Genomic DNA, 17,214 nt, shown 5'->3' with positions numbered 1-17,214 from the left:
ACATAAGTGAAAAGTGTTTTCTGTTCTACGATTTTCGTATATTTAATTCTTGATTCAAAAAAAGTATAACAAAATTTAATTCTGGATGGTGGTGAATTAAAGTTTTTATTTCCATGAAACTGGTTAAAACCAGTTAAAAGCAAATAATTAAAGAAACTTTTAGTCAACCTATGTGAAAAACTGACTTGAAAACATAGTGCAATAAATAACAGATCTGTTGGATTTCTATTTTGTGAATGTTATAGTGTTGTAAAAACCCAATCTAATATCATGCGTAAAAAAGAACGCGCCTCCCACCTGAAGTACGGGAGTGAAATATAGATTCTTGGAAAAACTATAAAATTAAATTGTACGAATTTTATTTTTTATAATAACCCTATAAGTTAAATTAAGGATGTAAAGAAATTGTTAAGGGACCTATTTTTTCGTACTCTAGGAGTCATGAAACGTCAAAAAAACATACATACTGCATTTCTAATGCATAATTATCACAAATTTTAAACATAAAATTAATAAAAATTAAACTAATCAGACGAAATTCCCATGAAAATATTTAAATGTTAATCTTAACCTAAAGACATGATATTCAAAGAGCAAAATTTCCAACCGAGACAACCAAATCTGATTCCATTTTTTCGATACCATAGTATATTTAAATTAAACGCATTGTTGAACGGTTTTCTTAATCTATGATGATCTTAGAAATTATAAAAATGTAAAACACTGGTTAAATAGTGTAAAAAATTCCGGTATATGTTCCAAAAAAAAATAAGGAATTTTGTGGCGTGTTATATGTTAGAAATAAATTGTTTTTCTTATCGTACATTTCCACATATCTAAGAAATATTACAAATAAGTACAGGTAAGAAGTACATAAGTATATCTACCAGTTCGTCATATACATTACACGTGTAACACAAAATAAATAAATTAATTTATTGATAAATTTTTTTGAGCCACCTATTTAAGGGAATTTAAAAAATATAAATGCAATGATAAATCACATGTAAAAACTCATCATATTTTGCACATTTTGGGTACAATTTCTTCGCCAAAATTTTGAGGTGACGTCATCAATTTTTTAAGGGGGATGAGCAAATACATTTCGATCAAAAATTTACGATATTTATGATAACTTTAAAACACCTCTAAGATTTCAAAGCATTCGGTTTTGCAGTTTTTGATTAAATCAATAAAATTGAATCAAGAACGGCTCAGTCAATTTTTCCCAAAATTTCAGGGGGGGGGGAATATAATACGTTATTATTAGTATTACTGCACCAACCTAAGTTGAAATACGTGTTTTTGCAAAAATGATGATTGACGTCATCACAAAATTTTATAAAGTAAAAAATTATTCGAAACGTACGCATAGCATGCTTATTCTTTACATTTACTTTAGAATTACATATATACATTTATGTTTATTTCAACTTATAAGGTTCTCATAAAAAATATGGTCTGGAAAATCAAATTTTATAATTTTTCGAAAATACTGGATATGTTTCATTGTACTTCAGGAGCGAGAAAAGTCCTATAACTTTCGACCAATTTTTTTTCATAGTTTTCACAGAATGTGCTACTGTATTTCGTACGTCTAATTTTTAATATAACAGGAAATAAGATTCACGCATAAACGATGTTTGTAACTTATAAAGACGTTTTAAATGAATTTTTATAAAAATTTCTAAACTTTATAAGATTTAAAAAAAATGCTTTGTACCGCATATGGACTATGTTCATTTGAGTTAATAATAAACAAATTGTTGAACATTCCTTTTTTCATTGTATAGGTAAATTTTACGTAACAGAGGAACAACGAAAGAAATTTTTGTGTTTTGTAGGTAATATTATTCAAATAAATTATAATTTTACAAAATTCCTTTTTTTTGTACCTTGTCAATTTAGAAAATATCAAATGTGACAAAAAATTAAGTCCAATGGTATACATAATACCTAAGAATTTTTAGACAAAACATGAATCAGAAAAGTGTCTGTGATAAAAATGAACTTTACATTGTCATAGTGTTTATGCAATAAAGTGAATTAATCCTTTCAGACGTAGGTACTTATTTAATCTCATTTCTTTACAAAACAAACTGAAATATACATTGTCTCAGTGTCGAATTGTACCGACGGGACACTGGGAAATTTCCCGGTGGGTCTCGAAACAGTCTACTTCTTTTTTTTAACAATTATTTACATTTTTCACATTTGCAGAATGTTACAATTACAACTGCAATAAATATCCCTAAAAATATAATATACACATAAAAAACAATATATGTAAATATTAAATAAGAGCATATTTTTACTTTCAGATTTCAGTCTGTCTGTCTGTCTGTCTGCCGTCTGTCCAGATTTTTATTAGACAGATTTGTATGTGTATATCTTACATTTTTGGCGAATTTCTTCAAATTTATTACTGCTTTTGAGGCATTTAACAAAAAATATTTACTCTAAACCAAATATAACTATATACGCAACATAAATAAAATAAATATTTATATGCGGGAACTTCTTTTGCCTATAAAATACTACTTCTATTAAAAACATTTTTTTTTTATTTTTTAAAACAGAACATCGTTGAAATATTTGCCGGTGAAAATTATTGCTTGATTATTTAGTTCGATAAATAGGTATGTATACCTACCTACTCTTCTCGTAATCTGTAGATAAAATATGTCAAGTTGACTTTTCGTCATCCCCAGTTTTTGCACATTATATTTTCCGATGTAGGATTGCATCATCCAGAAAAATACTTTTATATGCTTTATCAACCACCACTATGCTAATTAACATTTTTGACGGAATTTTAAAGTTTTTATGCAACGATAAGATTAAATAAAAAATATTCCGAGTACATTTTAAACGCGCATTACATACTTTTATTACAACTTTAATTTTGAATCTACATTGATTCCCATAAATAATATTATTATTTATTAGATATATTTTTACAGCGGGTTTTTCAGATTTGTTAACTCACTTTTTAGTCGTACACTAATTTAAATATTTATAACATTTATTTTAAAATATTCCTCGCTTTATATTTTTTATTTAATGATAAACGCAAGTGTAGTTGAACAAAACGTTATAAACATCAAATAACAAAAACTCCTTGAAAAAAATCAATGCCCTTTTTAAACTTTTTTTAAATAACATAAAAAATCCAAAGACTCACCTTATTTTTTCAAAACTAAATACGACTGAGTTGATAAAATTGTTTTGATTTAAACTATAACATAAAAAAATAATGGTGACACACTAATTATTCCACATATTTGGCACCAATCGCACAGCAAAATTATAACTTTTAACCGCGACGTCCACCTTGTAATAACAAATAGCAAGGCAACAGTAACAGGTAGAACTCAATTCAGCAAACTGACTGAATGTAATCATTGTTAATCACATTTTGCGTCCCCCCTTTTAACATTGAAACACAAAGTGAGCAGAAAATCAGCAACCAAAACATCGATCTCAATTTTTTTTGTTACTCTACAACTATTTTAAAAGCTGTCGTAACAATAAGCGTACAAACAAAACCTGATTTGACCGGTTTCGTCAGTTTGAAGACCTCTTCCAACCCACCGTTGTTTACTCTGGTGAAATTTTCGCACAAATAAAAAAGAAAGTCAACGTGGGTATTCCCCAGCTGAATTTGAATTTTTCCCGCGTTGACGTCACGCATAGCACAGGCCTGCCATTAGTGTCAAAACGAAAATCACCAATAGTTCTTCTGGTCTGTGTTTTGGCAAAGCACGTAAGTGGAATTTCAATATTTTGAATTTATTTAAGCCATCCGCTAGAATTTTAATCAAAATTGCGTAAAATAATTTTCTATATTGTATTGTGGAATGTTTGATGCTTGAATTTTGCAAGTTTTGAGTCAATTTGTAATTTTTACGGATTTTTGAACGTTTGAGGTTATGTTGTGATTTTATTTTAAACCATAAGTTTGTCTAAACTTTATAAATAATGCTTTTACAGTTAAATGTATAGTGTCCTGTGCTAACGTCGCGAGTTTGAGTAGTTTTTTACTGAAAAATTTCGCTAGTTTTTAAGTTTTATTTTTGTTCTAGAGCAAAATGGGCAAAATTATGAAACAAGGTAAAGTCGTGTTGGTTCTTGCGGGCCGATACGCAGGGCGCAAAGCTATCGTAATCAAAAATAACGACGATGGCACTTCTGATAAGCAGTATGGACATGCCATCGTAGCTGGGATCGATAGGTATCCCAGAAAAGTTAACAAACGCATGGGAAAAGGAAAGATTCACAAGAGGTCCAAGATTAAGCCATTCGTAAAGGTAATTAGTTGGTAATTTTAGGTTGCTTTTTCTTATATTTGTCGTGGTTGTAGATTTTGAACTATAACCATTTGATGCCCACTCGTTATTCCGTGGACTTAACCAGCGACGTTAAAATCACCCCCAAGGATTTGAAAGATCCCATGAAGAGGAAGAAGGTTAGGTTCCAAACTCGTGTCAAGTTTGAAGAAAGATACAAGTCAGGGAAGAACAAGTGGTTCTTCCAAAAATTAAGGTTCTAATTATATTTTTATTTTGAATAAATTCATCTTAAAAACAAAAATTGGTGTATGTCAGTCTGTTTATTAGATATGTTTGTACATACACAAAATGCCTTAAATAACAAGAAGGTAACAATTTTAGGTTAGAAAATCCTACATTAAAAAACAATTTGATCAAATAATTTCTGCTTACAAAAAGAATCACAGCATTTAAACAGTTCACTCTGTATCTTAGCGGAATGTATCTGCTGTGAACCAATTTCAGATCGTTTAAACAAAAACAAACCGTCTAAGCAATTTTTTATTTGAGAATTATCACAAACAGCAAATGCAATTTGGCAAAAATACTTAACTTAAATCCTTCATCTCCAAAGACACAGCCTTCATTACAAATAAAACTACATTCGAACAAAAGAGATTCTAACCTGTTTGCTTGGAGACTGGATTAACATAAAAATTAGGGGAAACTGTCTGTAGCACAGATAAGTTGACTCCAACGATCTGAAAAACTAAAGAAACAACTTATGGGTCCTCTTGATCGGGCACTTTTGGTGAATCTCTGTCTTTGTCTTCTTCCTTGTCCTGATTGGATAGTTCCAAGCTTCTCTGCAGGGTCTCGAAAGCCGAATGACAACTTGGTTTGAGCGTGAATAGAGTGTTTGGATGCGAGGAAACGACTTCTCGAGGTATTGGTCTTAGGATAGGTACAGATTTTGATAGCACGCGTTCGCAGCCGTCTGGGGGTGCTCGGGATGAAAATCGATTGATGTGGGGGGATGAACCGGTCACCATTCGATCTTGGTCTGGACTTGAACCCTGGCTGTCTTCTATAAGGAAATAACATAATTAGATGAAGCTACACAAAGATGATCGGGTTTTATCTTCTACCAAGAAAGTCATTTTTTACATAATTTTTGCTTTGTTAACGTTCTGTTAATCTGAGAGCGCGTGTGACTTGAAAATTATGAAATAAAACGCGACATAACAAGTATTCGCACAAAATAAGTTAACATTAACAAGAATATTAGGAATATATTTATATACGGATGATACGTCCACATTTTCTCACAACTATGTACATCAAGACCTTAATGAAATTCCCACTCTGGGTGACATTAAACCAAAATTAGCTCATCAAATATTCTTTACACTTTTAGATCTCAAAAATGGATTTTGGCATGTGGGATTGACAGAAGAATCTTCTAAATTATGTACGTTTAGTACACCCTTTTGACTGTATCGTTTCAATCGTATGCCGTTTGGTATAAAATCAGCTCCTGAAATTTTTCAAAAGTTAAATAGCAAATATTTTTTTGGTATTGATGGAATAATAATTTATATGGATGCTATTTTAATATATTAGGATACGAAAGAAGAACACGGTAGGATTTTAAAACAGGTAATAGATAGAGCTAGTGTACCTAAATAATATAATGATAAAAGGTCAGTGGCGTTACTAGGAAAATTTTAAAATGGGGCTACTATTAAATTAGTGGTATTAGGCTTATTTACATAATATAATAAACAAAAGATCGCAGATAATAATTTTTTATCTCGAAATTTGTCAGTTAAATAGTTTTAATGTAAACTCGAGAAATGTTGGACAACGAAACTGTTACTCTTTTTTTTCAAATTTTTAATTCGCATTTTCAACCAAATCCCTCATTGCATGGCTTTTACTGGACCACTTTATTCTTTGTTTTTTCTTATTTGTTCTTTAGCTTTTCTGGTATAGGTTTTCAGACGGTAAACTATCATTCTTGCAGTAAATTTTGTTTTGCTGTTATTATTATTATTATTGATAAACCCTTCCACAGGCTATAGCCCATTTACGGAAGACATACTAACAAAAAAAGAACAAGTAGAAGAAGACAAGCATATAGACTGTTTATAGTAAAGCATAATAGTTTTTTATCTCTCTGATTGTGCAGCAGAATATGTCAAGATGACTTTCAACGTTAGCGTAGCTGTGTAGCATCTGAAATAATGGTGAAGATTTCATTATATTAGTCTTAGGAAAGGGTGCCTTTATTAAAGAGTTAAAACTTAGGCTAGTTGTCGGTGCTCTAAAATATAAAAGTTTTAATATATCTTCACAGTTTACTATTGAATTCAAAATGTTTCTTAGCATAATAATAAAGGCAACAGTCCTACGATAAGAAAGACTGCAAGTTGAAGCGTCTGATGAGTATATCATTTGGAATTCCTCTAAGTGGGTAAGTACCATCCTCAAGAAAACCCAAAAATTTCAGAAACCTACGTTGGATTTTCTCTAAAACAGAAATGTGAACTTGATATATGGGACTAAATATAATGGAAGAATACTCAAGTCGAGATCGGACATACGCAAAATAAAGTGGTTTTAAGATATCTTTACTCTGAAAGGCACCTGAGTTTCGGATGACGAGACCAAGTGACTTGTAAGCAGATGACGCGATTTTTTCAATATGTTTATCAAATTTTAGCTTTGTATCATAAGTGACACCCAGATCATAAATATAGTCAGACCTTTCTAGTATTGAATTATCAAGTGCATAGTCATAAATTATTGGATCAAGTTTTCTATAGAAAGATTTTACAAAGCATTTGTCCTTGTTTAGCAAAAGCTGATTGTTAATTGACCAATTCCACAATTTACTGAGATTTTCCTGAAGATGTAAGCAGTCCTCAACTGTTTTAATTTCACAGAAAATTTTTAAATCATCGGCATACAGTAAATGCCTTACATCAAGTTCGTCAACGACATTATTTATATATATATTAAAGAGCAGAGGACCCAGCACAGAACCCTGTGGTACGCCTGACGGTTGCAAAAATTTGTTGGAACGGTATCCACGATAGCAAACATATTGATGTCTTTGATCCAAATAGGATGTAAGAAGGTTAAGTACTTAAGTTGAAAAACCAAATATTTGTAACTTATGCAACAAGATTTTGTGATCAATGCGATCAAACGCCTTAGAAAAATCAGTGTATATACAGTCAACTTGACTTCGAGCATCTAGACGTTCTGAACTAAACTGAGTTTTTAAGAATAAATTAGTGACTGTGGATTTTCCCTTAACAAACCCATGTTGAGATGGAGATAGGTAAGTGGAGACGTGATTAGAGATACGAGAATCAAGTACGATTTCGAATATTTTTGCAAAATTATTTATAATTGTAATCGGACGGTAATTAGCAATGTTGCTTCTACTATTTTTCTTGTGGACTGGTGCGACCCCAGATACTTTCCACTTCATTAGGAAATAAGATTTTTTTATTATTAAATTGAAAATAATGTTTAATGGCTTACAGAAAATGGACGCACAATCTCTAATAAGAAATGACGGTATACAATCTGGACCAGCTGTCAACGTAGGTTTGAGTTGTTTAATCGCATTACGAATTTCATCTTCATCAATCTCTGTCAAATATATAATATTTTTATATAAACTGTTCTCACGCATTGAAGTACTGGAAACCGAAAATCTATTAAATGATTTACCAAAGAAATCTGCAAAAGCATCTACTATATTTTGTGGTGATGTTAGCTCCATGTCATCATATTGCATTATGTTTGGTATACCAAACTTTTTTGTTTTATGTTTAACAAACGTCCAGAACTGTTTAGGGTTTACTTTGATCTCATCAGTAACACGTTTTAAATATCTGTCATAAGCATCTCTAATTAGTTTTTTTATTTCTCTTCGGTACAATTTGAATGTTTCTAGAGATAGAAGCGACTTATCTTTTTTGTATTTCAGCCATGCTTTATGCTTTTGTTTGAGACTTTTAATAATTTCCTTGTAGGTACCGAGAGGCTGCCTTTTCGTTGGCACAAAAGAATTAAAAATATTTAAGAGTTTGTCGTAAAATAGCTCAATAGCCCCATCGACATCTTTTGCAGAATCTAAAAACGAAAAATCAACTTCGGATAAGTGATAGTATAGGGATGGAAAGTCTGCTTTTTTTAAATTAAATTCACCATGAGTTTTGATTGGAATACAAGTTGTTTTCTCCTTCAAGAGACATACACTGACTTCCAAGGCAGGATGATGCGCATCCTCTAGGGTTAACACTTCCTCTGCATGAATTACGTGACACTCTGTATTGCTAAATACAAGATCTAAAAGACGTTCATTAAAATTGAGAACAAAATTTTTTTGGGAAAAACCAAGAAACTTGCTGAAATTGTCACAGTCATAGTAGATGTTGGATGATATAACATCGGACGAATAACAGCTAATATACTCAGGGATATTGAAATCACCTAACACGATGATATTTGACTTGTAAAGAACATTTACAGACATTAAGGACTCAAAAAGAATTGAATAATCATCAACTCCACAAGAAGGTGGGACGTATAGAACAATAATATGTAGACATTGATGAAGATCTTCTGCTTTCATTTTAACCCACATGATGTCAGTGTGTTTTAATTCAGCAAATCTATAGTAAAACTGTTCAAACTCTAACACTATGACTTTTATCTCCTTCCTAGCTGCAATTAAAACACCACCACCTCTACGCATTGCTGTTGTAGAAAAATCGCGATCTTTTCTCGATACATTAAAGAGTTTTACATCAAAATATTCACCATCAAAAGAGCTTGAATTTAACCAGGTTTCAGTTAATATTATTAAGTCATACTGGGACATCAAAGTAGAGTTATGAAGAATTTCAGAGGTTTTGGTGTTAACACCTCTTACATTTTGGTAATAAATATTTAAATATTTACTGGTATTCACTATACGCTTAGGACATTTAGAAACTGGAGATGAGGTCCTTAATTGCTATTTAATTGAAAGAATGCTAGTTTTAAATTCCGTTTTCGCTTTATGGTAAGCGTGACACTTGTTAAAGTCCCAAACTGCATGATGTATCGATAGATTGCTACTATGTTTAGTGTTCGGTAATGTGCAATTAACGCATTGTAAGGTTTCGGATTTGCAATTTTCAACATCATGGGAGCCAGAACATCTAGGACATCTAGGTAGCTTTTGAGAGCATTGCTTCTGATAATGGTGATAACCACAACACTGGTAGCATATTTTAATATCTATTGCATCGTATCCAAGACAGTCATCACACCCAACGATTAGGTAAACTTTTTTAATCATGTTATCATAAGTAGCCGGATTTACTTCTACGATAGCTTGAAACCTTTTTTGTCTTTTCGTAGTGGTACTATTTTATCAATTACTATACAGTACGGTTCACCAATAAAGAGATATCGGTTTTGATGGATTACATAATCAGAGAGATTTTCTGTAGTAATTTCTTCATCAGTTATACCAACAATTCTAATACGAGGATTGATAACAGGTAGTTGTTTAATGGTGTATTTTTCACCCAAATTATTATCATTGGCAAGTTTGGAAATTTTTTCTGTATCTTCAGATTTATCGCATCGAACAATTAAACTTCCATTTTTTGTATTTTTTATTTTAAACACCCGATTTTACTGGATCAACGTTACGTAAGATATCAGATTTGGTTGCCGATACACTTTGAGATTGATCCTTTGGTTGAAAAATAATTGCTGATGTTTGTTTAAGGGCCTTAGCACAAGTGGTTTCATCATCAGTTTTCTCAGGTTTCGAGATTGAAAGCTTTAATTCATTAATTTGTGCTTGAAAAGCAGATGTTAATTTATTTTTCAAATTTTCAAAACCTTCTATCATTTCTGTAACTTGTTTCCCATTGTTTTTATTAAGCTCAGCAATCTGAACATTGATGGAACTTACATTTTTTTCTATGTTACTTAAATACGATTTTTCAGTCATTTGACAATTAATTTTGCAAACATGACAGATGAAGAACAAGTTTTTGCATTTTTCTAATAATTTGAATTCAGTTTCAGAAAAATTTACACATGAATGATGAAACCATTTATTACACGATCCTTCGCAACCAATTAAACCCTCTTTTTTTGAGGACTTACATTTACCACAATTTGACATTATTTAATAACCAAATATCTACATCTAACATTTAACATTTAAAATTTAAAGTGGTTGAGTGCACGCACCGATCGCCGATACTTACTTCTGATAATAATAGATAGATAAGAGCGGTTTTTATGTCCACTTCTTAAAAAGTACAATAAATCGCACTATGTGGCCTTATTAATTACTAAATACAGAATTATATTAGCTTCCATTCAGAGAACCACCTTAATGTGTTGAGTAACAAAATATGATGAATAATATTAAGTTTTACCACGTTTAAACAACCAAGGAACGGAGCCTGACAAATCAACCACTCTGCACTCTGCACTCACACACTCTCCAACATGCTGTTGCAGCATGTTGGAAATTGTATTGAGCGATAAGTCGAATTTTTCCTAATTTCTTTCTTGATGACTTCCAAAATATTACCAATGCAAAAATTATTATTCTTTAAATAATCTCTCAAATTACAAAATATTTCTTTCACTAAAATTGCTATTCGGAACGCGTTCTCTGAAGCGTAATGTAAAGCACCAGTTTTATATTCTTTTAATACCACCAATTTTGCATGATTTTCCTTACAGTTCTTAGAGACCAAAGCAACAATACATTTTTTGCAAAAATTTTGATTGTTTATCAAGCTTCTAAGAACGTAACCTGTGCAACTGTACAAAGCATTTTTTTCTCTCAAAGAAAGTTCTTTTTTCTTCAAATTCCAATTTCTAGTTAAAGCTAAATTTTCTTTTCCTTTAGGAACATCGTTTTCTTTTCTGTCATTATTTTTAATATAACTCAAAAAACCAACTAAAAGTGTTGTTTTGTCGCTTTCGTAACTTGCGTTATTTGAAATGTCTAAAAATTGAGAAACTGATAAAAGTTTTAAGTCATACTTAAATTGAATGGCCATAGGAACCGGATGTCTTGACCGAATTTGGGAAAATACATTTTCTAAACAATCTTAAGAAAATCTCGATGTCAATAAATGAATTTTTTGAAGATGATGTAAAGGATGCATTCTATGAAGAAATGGACAGAGTTATCGACAAAATACCAAAAAGTAATAACATAATTATAATGGGAGACGCAAATGCAAAAGTGGATGATTCCAGGAAGGCAAAAGAAAAAAATATAAATAGCAAATGGAACAATATAGAACGAATAGTAACAGAAGCGACCAAAAGACATGTGAGTAAAACAAAAGCAAGAGAAAGGAAAGAATGGTTAGACGCAGAATGCGAAGCAGAAATAAAACATAAAAAGTTACTCAGAATGAAAATGCTGCAGATATGAAATGAAGAAAATACAAGAAATTATAACAGTCAAAGAAAGATAGTTAAGCAAATATGTCGCAGGAGAAAAAAAATTTAGAAAGACAAATAAAATGTAAAGTCAACAAAATACGAATCTACGCAATAATAAAACATATAGAAGGCAACTTAATAGGCGACGATGAAGGAAAATTAAGAAGATAGAAACAGTACTTCGAACATATATTAAATAGCGTAATCAGAGGAGGTCAGAGAGAAGAGCAAAAACAAGTACCAAAAAAAAGAACTTTAAGTAATGAAAGTATAACAATGCCAACAAGCGAAGAGATAGAGGAGATCATAAACCAGATGAGGAATAACAAAAGCCCAGGGAGAAAATGAATTACAAAAGACAAACTAAAGTATGAAGGTGAAAAACTAAAAGACGATATCCAGCTGGTAATAAAGCAAATTTGGAAAACGGAAGAAACTCCGCTTTTTAAAAAATGTGACAGAAGAAGCTGCGAAAATTACCGTGGGCTTGCGTTATTAGACGTTACGTACAAACTGCTGGCATCGATAATAAAAAGAAGACTTGAAGAATAGATGGAAGAAGCTCTAGGAGAATATCAAGGAGGCTTTAGAAAAGGAAGAGGTACAATCGATCAAATATTTATGTTGAAACAAATCATGGTAGGAAACTACTCATTTACTCTTCGTGGACTTCAAAAGAACTTACGATACGGGGAATAGGACGAAGTTAATAAACATAGTGACAGAACTAGATATTCTCGAAAAACTAGTAAATCTAATAAAAATGACATTGAAAAACACAATAAGCAGAGTAGTAAAAGAAAAAACTAGAGATGGTTTCAATGTTAAACAAGGACTCAGACAAGGTGATCCGTTGTCAACAACTCTATTCAATCTGGTTCTAGAGAGTATTATAAGGAAAAGTGATATGAACAGGAAGGGTTTTCTATTCAATAAAAGCCATCAATTTCTAGCATACGCAGACGATTTAGTCCTACTAGCTAGCAACAGAAAGGAATTAGAAAGGATTACAGCAAAGCTAATGAGTAGAGAGCGGATTTCTAGGTTTAATGCTTTTTGTGAAAAATGTAAGCACTTCAAAACTTTTTTATATATGTAACTATGATACAATTTGGAGTCATTTGACACATTTTTACTTCCCGAGCGTAAGCAAAGGAAGTATTGTAATCGAGTCCGTCGGCCGACTCTCTACTTTTACGTTTTCTCGACTTTCATGGCCCCTAGAAGACGAAGAAATAGGTCTCCGATTTCCGTCTGTCTGTCCGTCTGTCCGTCTGTCCGTCCGTCTGTCTGTCCGTCTGCCGTCCCGGATTTTTATTAGACAGATAATCTCCGAAAGTACTCGACCGATTGTTGTGAAATTTTGTACTTATATTAAGAATATCATGTAGATGGTAAAACGCTAACCAAAATTTGTCTAATCATCCCCACCACTAATGCGATGACGTCACTTCAAAATTGTACATAGTAAATGGGTTTTCAATTGTATAAAATAACATAGTCCTACACATGTAGTTTACAACTCTGAATCGACTTTTCACCCGAAACGTCCAGATTTTTGGAAAAAAAATCAAAATTATAAAACAACATTTTGAAATTTAATTTTTAATCTGCTAACCAGAATGCTTTGAAATGTTGCAGATGTTTTAAGGCTATAAAGAGCATCATAAATCTTTAGTCAAAAAATATTTGCTTATCCCCTCCAAAAACTTGATGACGTCAGCTCAAAAGTTTGTGGAATAAATCATATCTAAAATGTACAAAATATGATGAGCCTGTACTTGTCATTTATCACTCCATTCATATTTTTTGGATTTGCATATACAGAGTGACTCAAAAAAATTAATGAATGCGTAAATATATTTTATTGATTTAATCAGGAACTACAAAACGGAATGCTCTGACATCTTGCAGATGTTTTAAGGTTATAAAGAGCATAATAAATGTTTAGTCAAAATATATTTGCTTATCCCCTCCAAAAACTTGATGACGTCAGCTCGAAAATTTGCCGAATAAATCATATCTAAAATGTACAAAATATGATCAGTCTGTACTTGTGATCTATCACTCTATTCATATTTTTTGGATTTGCATATACAGGGTGATTCAAGAAAATAAATGAAAGCGTAAATTTATTTTACTGATTTACTCGGGAACTACAAAACCGAATGCTTCGAAATCTTGAAGATATTTTAAAATTATCATAAGCATGGTAAATTTTTGATCAAAACGTATTTGGTCGTCCCCCCTAAAAAATTTATGACGTCACCACAAAATTTTGCAAAAAAATTAATGAATGAGTAAATTTATTTTATTGATTTAATCAGGAACTACAAAACCGAATGCTTTGAAATCTTGCAGATGTTTTAAGGTTATAAAGAGCATAATAAATTTTTAGTCAAAATATATTTGGTTATCTTCTACAAAAAACTGATGACGTCAGCTCAAAAGTTTGCCGAATAAATCGTATCTAAAATGTACAAAATATGATGAGTCTGTACTTGTGATTTATCATTCCATTCATATTTTTGGATTTGCATATGCAGGGTGACTCAAAAAAATTAATGAAGGCGTGAATTTATTTTATCGATTTAATCAGGAATTACAAAACCGAATGCTTTGAAATCTTGGGAATATTTTAAAGTAATTATAAGCATGGTAAACTTTTGTTCAAAATGTATTTGTTCATCCCTCCTAAAAAAATTGATGACGTCACCCTTAAATTTTGCTGAATAAATCCTATCTAAAATGCAAAAGATATGATGAGTTTGTACTTGTGATTTATCATTCCATTCATATTTTTTAGATTTTCTTAAGAGGTGGTTCAAAAAAATTAATGAAGTCAATTTATTTTATTGATTAAATTAAAGGCAACACTTATTATTAGTATTACACCCCAACCAACCCAATTTGGTAGACACAAAATTTGCTAAAGGAAAAACTCGGTTGAAACATAAGGGTAGCACGCTTATTTACATCGACTTTAACATTACAGACCTGCATTTGTTTTATGCGCTCACTTGGTTCCGCGAATGTAGAATAGACATGTTTATAATCAACCAGTTGTGAATTTCACCGTCAAGAATTAAAATAAAACCCAATGTTTTATATAATAAGCGGAAGTAGAAGCAATAAAACCGATGGTCGTTTTGTTTACAGTTTCTCTGTTTGACTCTCACGTATGCTGTTACGCCTGTCATTTTAAATTAAGAATGTTTATACATACACGATTTTCAGTTGCCTCTGATACGTATACGTGATAAATTGTTTCGTTATTTTATTGATTATTACAAATCAATATTCAAAACGACCCAATTCATTTTCCCGAAAATTTGAGAATATAATAATTTTATTCTTAGTATTACACTACATCTATCCCAACTGATATACGTGTCCTTGCAAAAATGTTGATGACGTCATCGCAATTTTTTTTAAATTCCCACTACAAAAATGTAATGAGAAGAAAAACACAATAGGCATGCAATCGTCAAGTTTCCGACAGCGAGGGAAGTACTGTCTAAACTCTTTAGGACCAATTTTTTTTAATGCTTATTTGCTTTTTTTTTCAATTTTATGCATATTAAAACTTATATGCTTATTTAATGCTTTTTTCGACGAATATGAGTTTTAATGCATATTTTGTTCAAATGCCGGCCTTGTCGGGATGACAAATACTTGTTAGTTAGCCGTATCGTATCGTATGCATTTTACCTGGACTTGACCATTGAAGTACACTTACTCAAGACCCTTTCTGTGAATAGGTTCCGGTCGTTTGGGTAATAAAATTTTATTATAGGATTGGAAAAATACTCCATAGATTTTTATGACTTTAAATCCTTACTTTCGTTGATAATGAATTAAAGCTTTTAACCAGATGTTCTTTTTCGGCATTTTGCGGCAAGACCGTTGAAGATTTTCTAGAAAAAAGGATTATTGTACCCAATAACCTACCTTAAAATTTTTCTAATGGAAACTTTTAAGTAAATGAACCGTTTATTTCACAACCATCAGTCTATCGCATGTGTCGTAGTACAGTGTTATACGTGGTTCTCCCTTGTTACATGTTGAGTTCTTTTTGGTAATATTACTAATATTTTAAAAGAATGCCGAAAGTAAAATCGACGCCGGATGAGTGGATAAGGGATTTTCCAGAATTAAAATTAGAAAACAACAAAATATTCTGCAGAGCTTGTGTGAAAACCGTAAGCCCACTAATTTTTTTTTATCTATTTTCCTTTGTTAATTGTGTATATGTACGTTGTTTTAGATTCAAAGTGATAAAAAATATAACGTGACGCAACTTGTCAGAACGACTCTTCATGTAGAAAGGAAGAAAATGTTTGAAGTTTCTAAAATTAAACAACAGACCATACATGAATCTGTTGCATCTACTTCCACAAAAGATGAGCAGTTTCAGTTTAATTTCGATTTATGTAAAATGATGATCCAGTCCAATATACGTTTAAAAAAATTGGAGAAAGGCCCTCTTCAAGAATTCCTTGAAAAACACTGCAATCGACATATTCCGGTTGAAAGTACTCTCCGAAAAAATTATGTAGGCCCAGTGTTTCAGCAAGTTTACAACGAAATTAAACATCGCATTGGAGATAATTATTTATGGTTCGCTGTCGATGAAACAACCGATAGTTGTGGAAGATACGTGGCAAGTTTAATTGTTGGAATCTTGAATGAAAATTTTCCTAGTCGAGGGTATGTAGTAAGTTTGAAAATGTTAGATAAAACAAATGGCAATACGATTACCAGATTTGGAAATGACAGTCTTACGTCACTATTTTTGCCAATAAAATTTTATTGATGATCTCGGATGCAGCTCGTTATATATTGAAAGCAGGGAATAATCTAAAAATATTGTACCCCAATTTAATTCACTCTACTTGCATTGCCCACGGTTTAAACAGAGTGGCTGAAGGAATACGTTTGCAGTTTCCTACTGTTAATAAACTAGTGACAAATGGTAAAAAGATGTTTGTTAAAGCCCCACTAAGAGTGCAACATTTTAAGGAAAAATTTCCAAACATACCATTGCCCCCAGAGCTGATTATAACGAGGTGGGGAACATGGTTACAGGCCACATTTTATTATGACAAATACAGGGTGTCCCAGAATTCGCGCCATTCCCGCGAATGACATGTTCCCTGTCCCGAACTGTGCCGTAATTCGCAAAAAGAATTGTCCAGGCTTTAACCGTGTGAGAACTGGAAGGCAATTAAGTTGACCAATAGAGAGGCTGCTTTTATATCCGAACGTTTCTATGTTCAAAGTTACCTATGCCAAGAACAAAAAATCCGGTAATACTAAAATTGAATGAATTTTTTCCGAATCCCCCTCCGTCAACAAAAGGAAACAGAAGTGTGGTTATAAATTTAATCATTTTGACAATTGTTTGTCATAAACTGTCACGAAGTTCATCACTGACCTGAACAGA

General features: G+C 31.8%; 3 protein-coding genes across 4 annotated transcripts in view; 1 reads left to right on the top strand and 2 right to left on the bottom strand.

Moving 5' to 3' along the window:
• Positions 1–3,598, bottom strand: part of LOC135139299 (cationic amino acid transporter 2-like) — a 59,177-nt gene extending 55,579 nt beyond the window's left edge. The window contains exon 1 of the mRNA XM_064069483.1: positions 3,185–3,598. The gene's annotated coding sequence lies outside the window, so the exon portion shown is untranslated. The remainder of the gene's footprint in view (positions 1–3,184) is intronic.
• Positions 3,599–3,682: 84 nt separating this feature from the next.
• On the top strand, positions 3,683–4,593 carry LOC135139301 (large ribosomal subunit protein eL27). Its single transcript, XM_064069487.1, has 3 exons — positions 3,683–3,766; positions 4,086–4,310; positions 4,364–4,593. The coding sequence occupies exons 2-3, from the start codon at positions 4,092–4,094 to the stop codon at positions 4,550–4,552; spliced, it is 408 nt and encodes a 135-aa protein (XP_063925557.1). The 5' UTR covers positions 3,683–3,766; positions 4,086–4,091; the 3' UTR covers positions 4,553–4,593.
• The window catches only part of LOC135139300 (protein FAM117B-like), a 29,154-nt gene continuing 16,304 nt past the window's right edge, over positions 4,365–17,214 (bottom strand). For both annotated transcript variants that reach the window (XM_064069484.1, XM_064069485.1), the window contains one exon: positions 4,365–5,358. In XM_064069484.1, the coding sequence (XP_063925554.1) occupies positions 5,054–5,358 (305 nt within the window). In that variant the 3' untranslated portion in view covers positions 4,365–5,053. The remainder of the gene's footprint in view (positions 5,359–17,214) is intronic.

This window comes from Zophobas morio, unplaced genomic scaffold (genome assembly GCF_036711695.1).
Source record: "Zophobas morio isolate AGI-343-1 ecotype UQ-CSIRO unplaced genomic scaffold, CSIRO_AGI_Zmor_V1 ptg000031l, whole genome shotgun sequence".
Taxonomy (NCBI): Eukaryota; Metazoa; Arthropoda; class Insecta; order Coleoptera; family Tenebrionidae; genus Zophobas; species Zophobas morio.
Note: the sequence above shows the minus strand (reverse complement) of the source record. Positions and strands in the feature narration are given on the sequence as shown.

What these genes read in the sequence shown, in the direction of transcription:
- LOC135139301 (XM_064069487.1), top strand. Translation starts at nt 4,092, where the DNA reads ATGGGCAAAATTATGAAACAAGGTAAAGTCGTGTTGGTTCTTGCGGGC. An exon ending in AGATTAAGCCATTCGTAAAG is followed by an intron (nt 4,311 to 4,363) that starts GTAATTAGTTGG and finishes TCGTGGTTGTAG; the next exon opens with ATTTTGAACTATAACCATTT.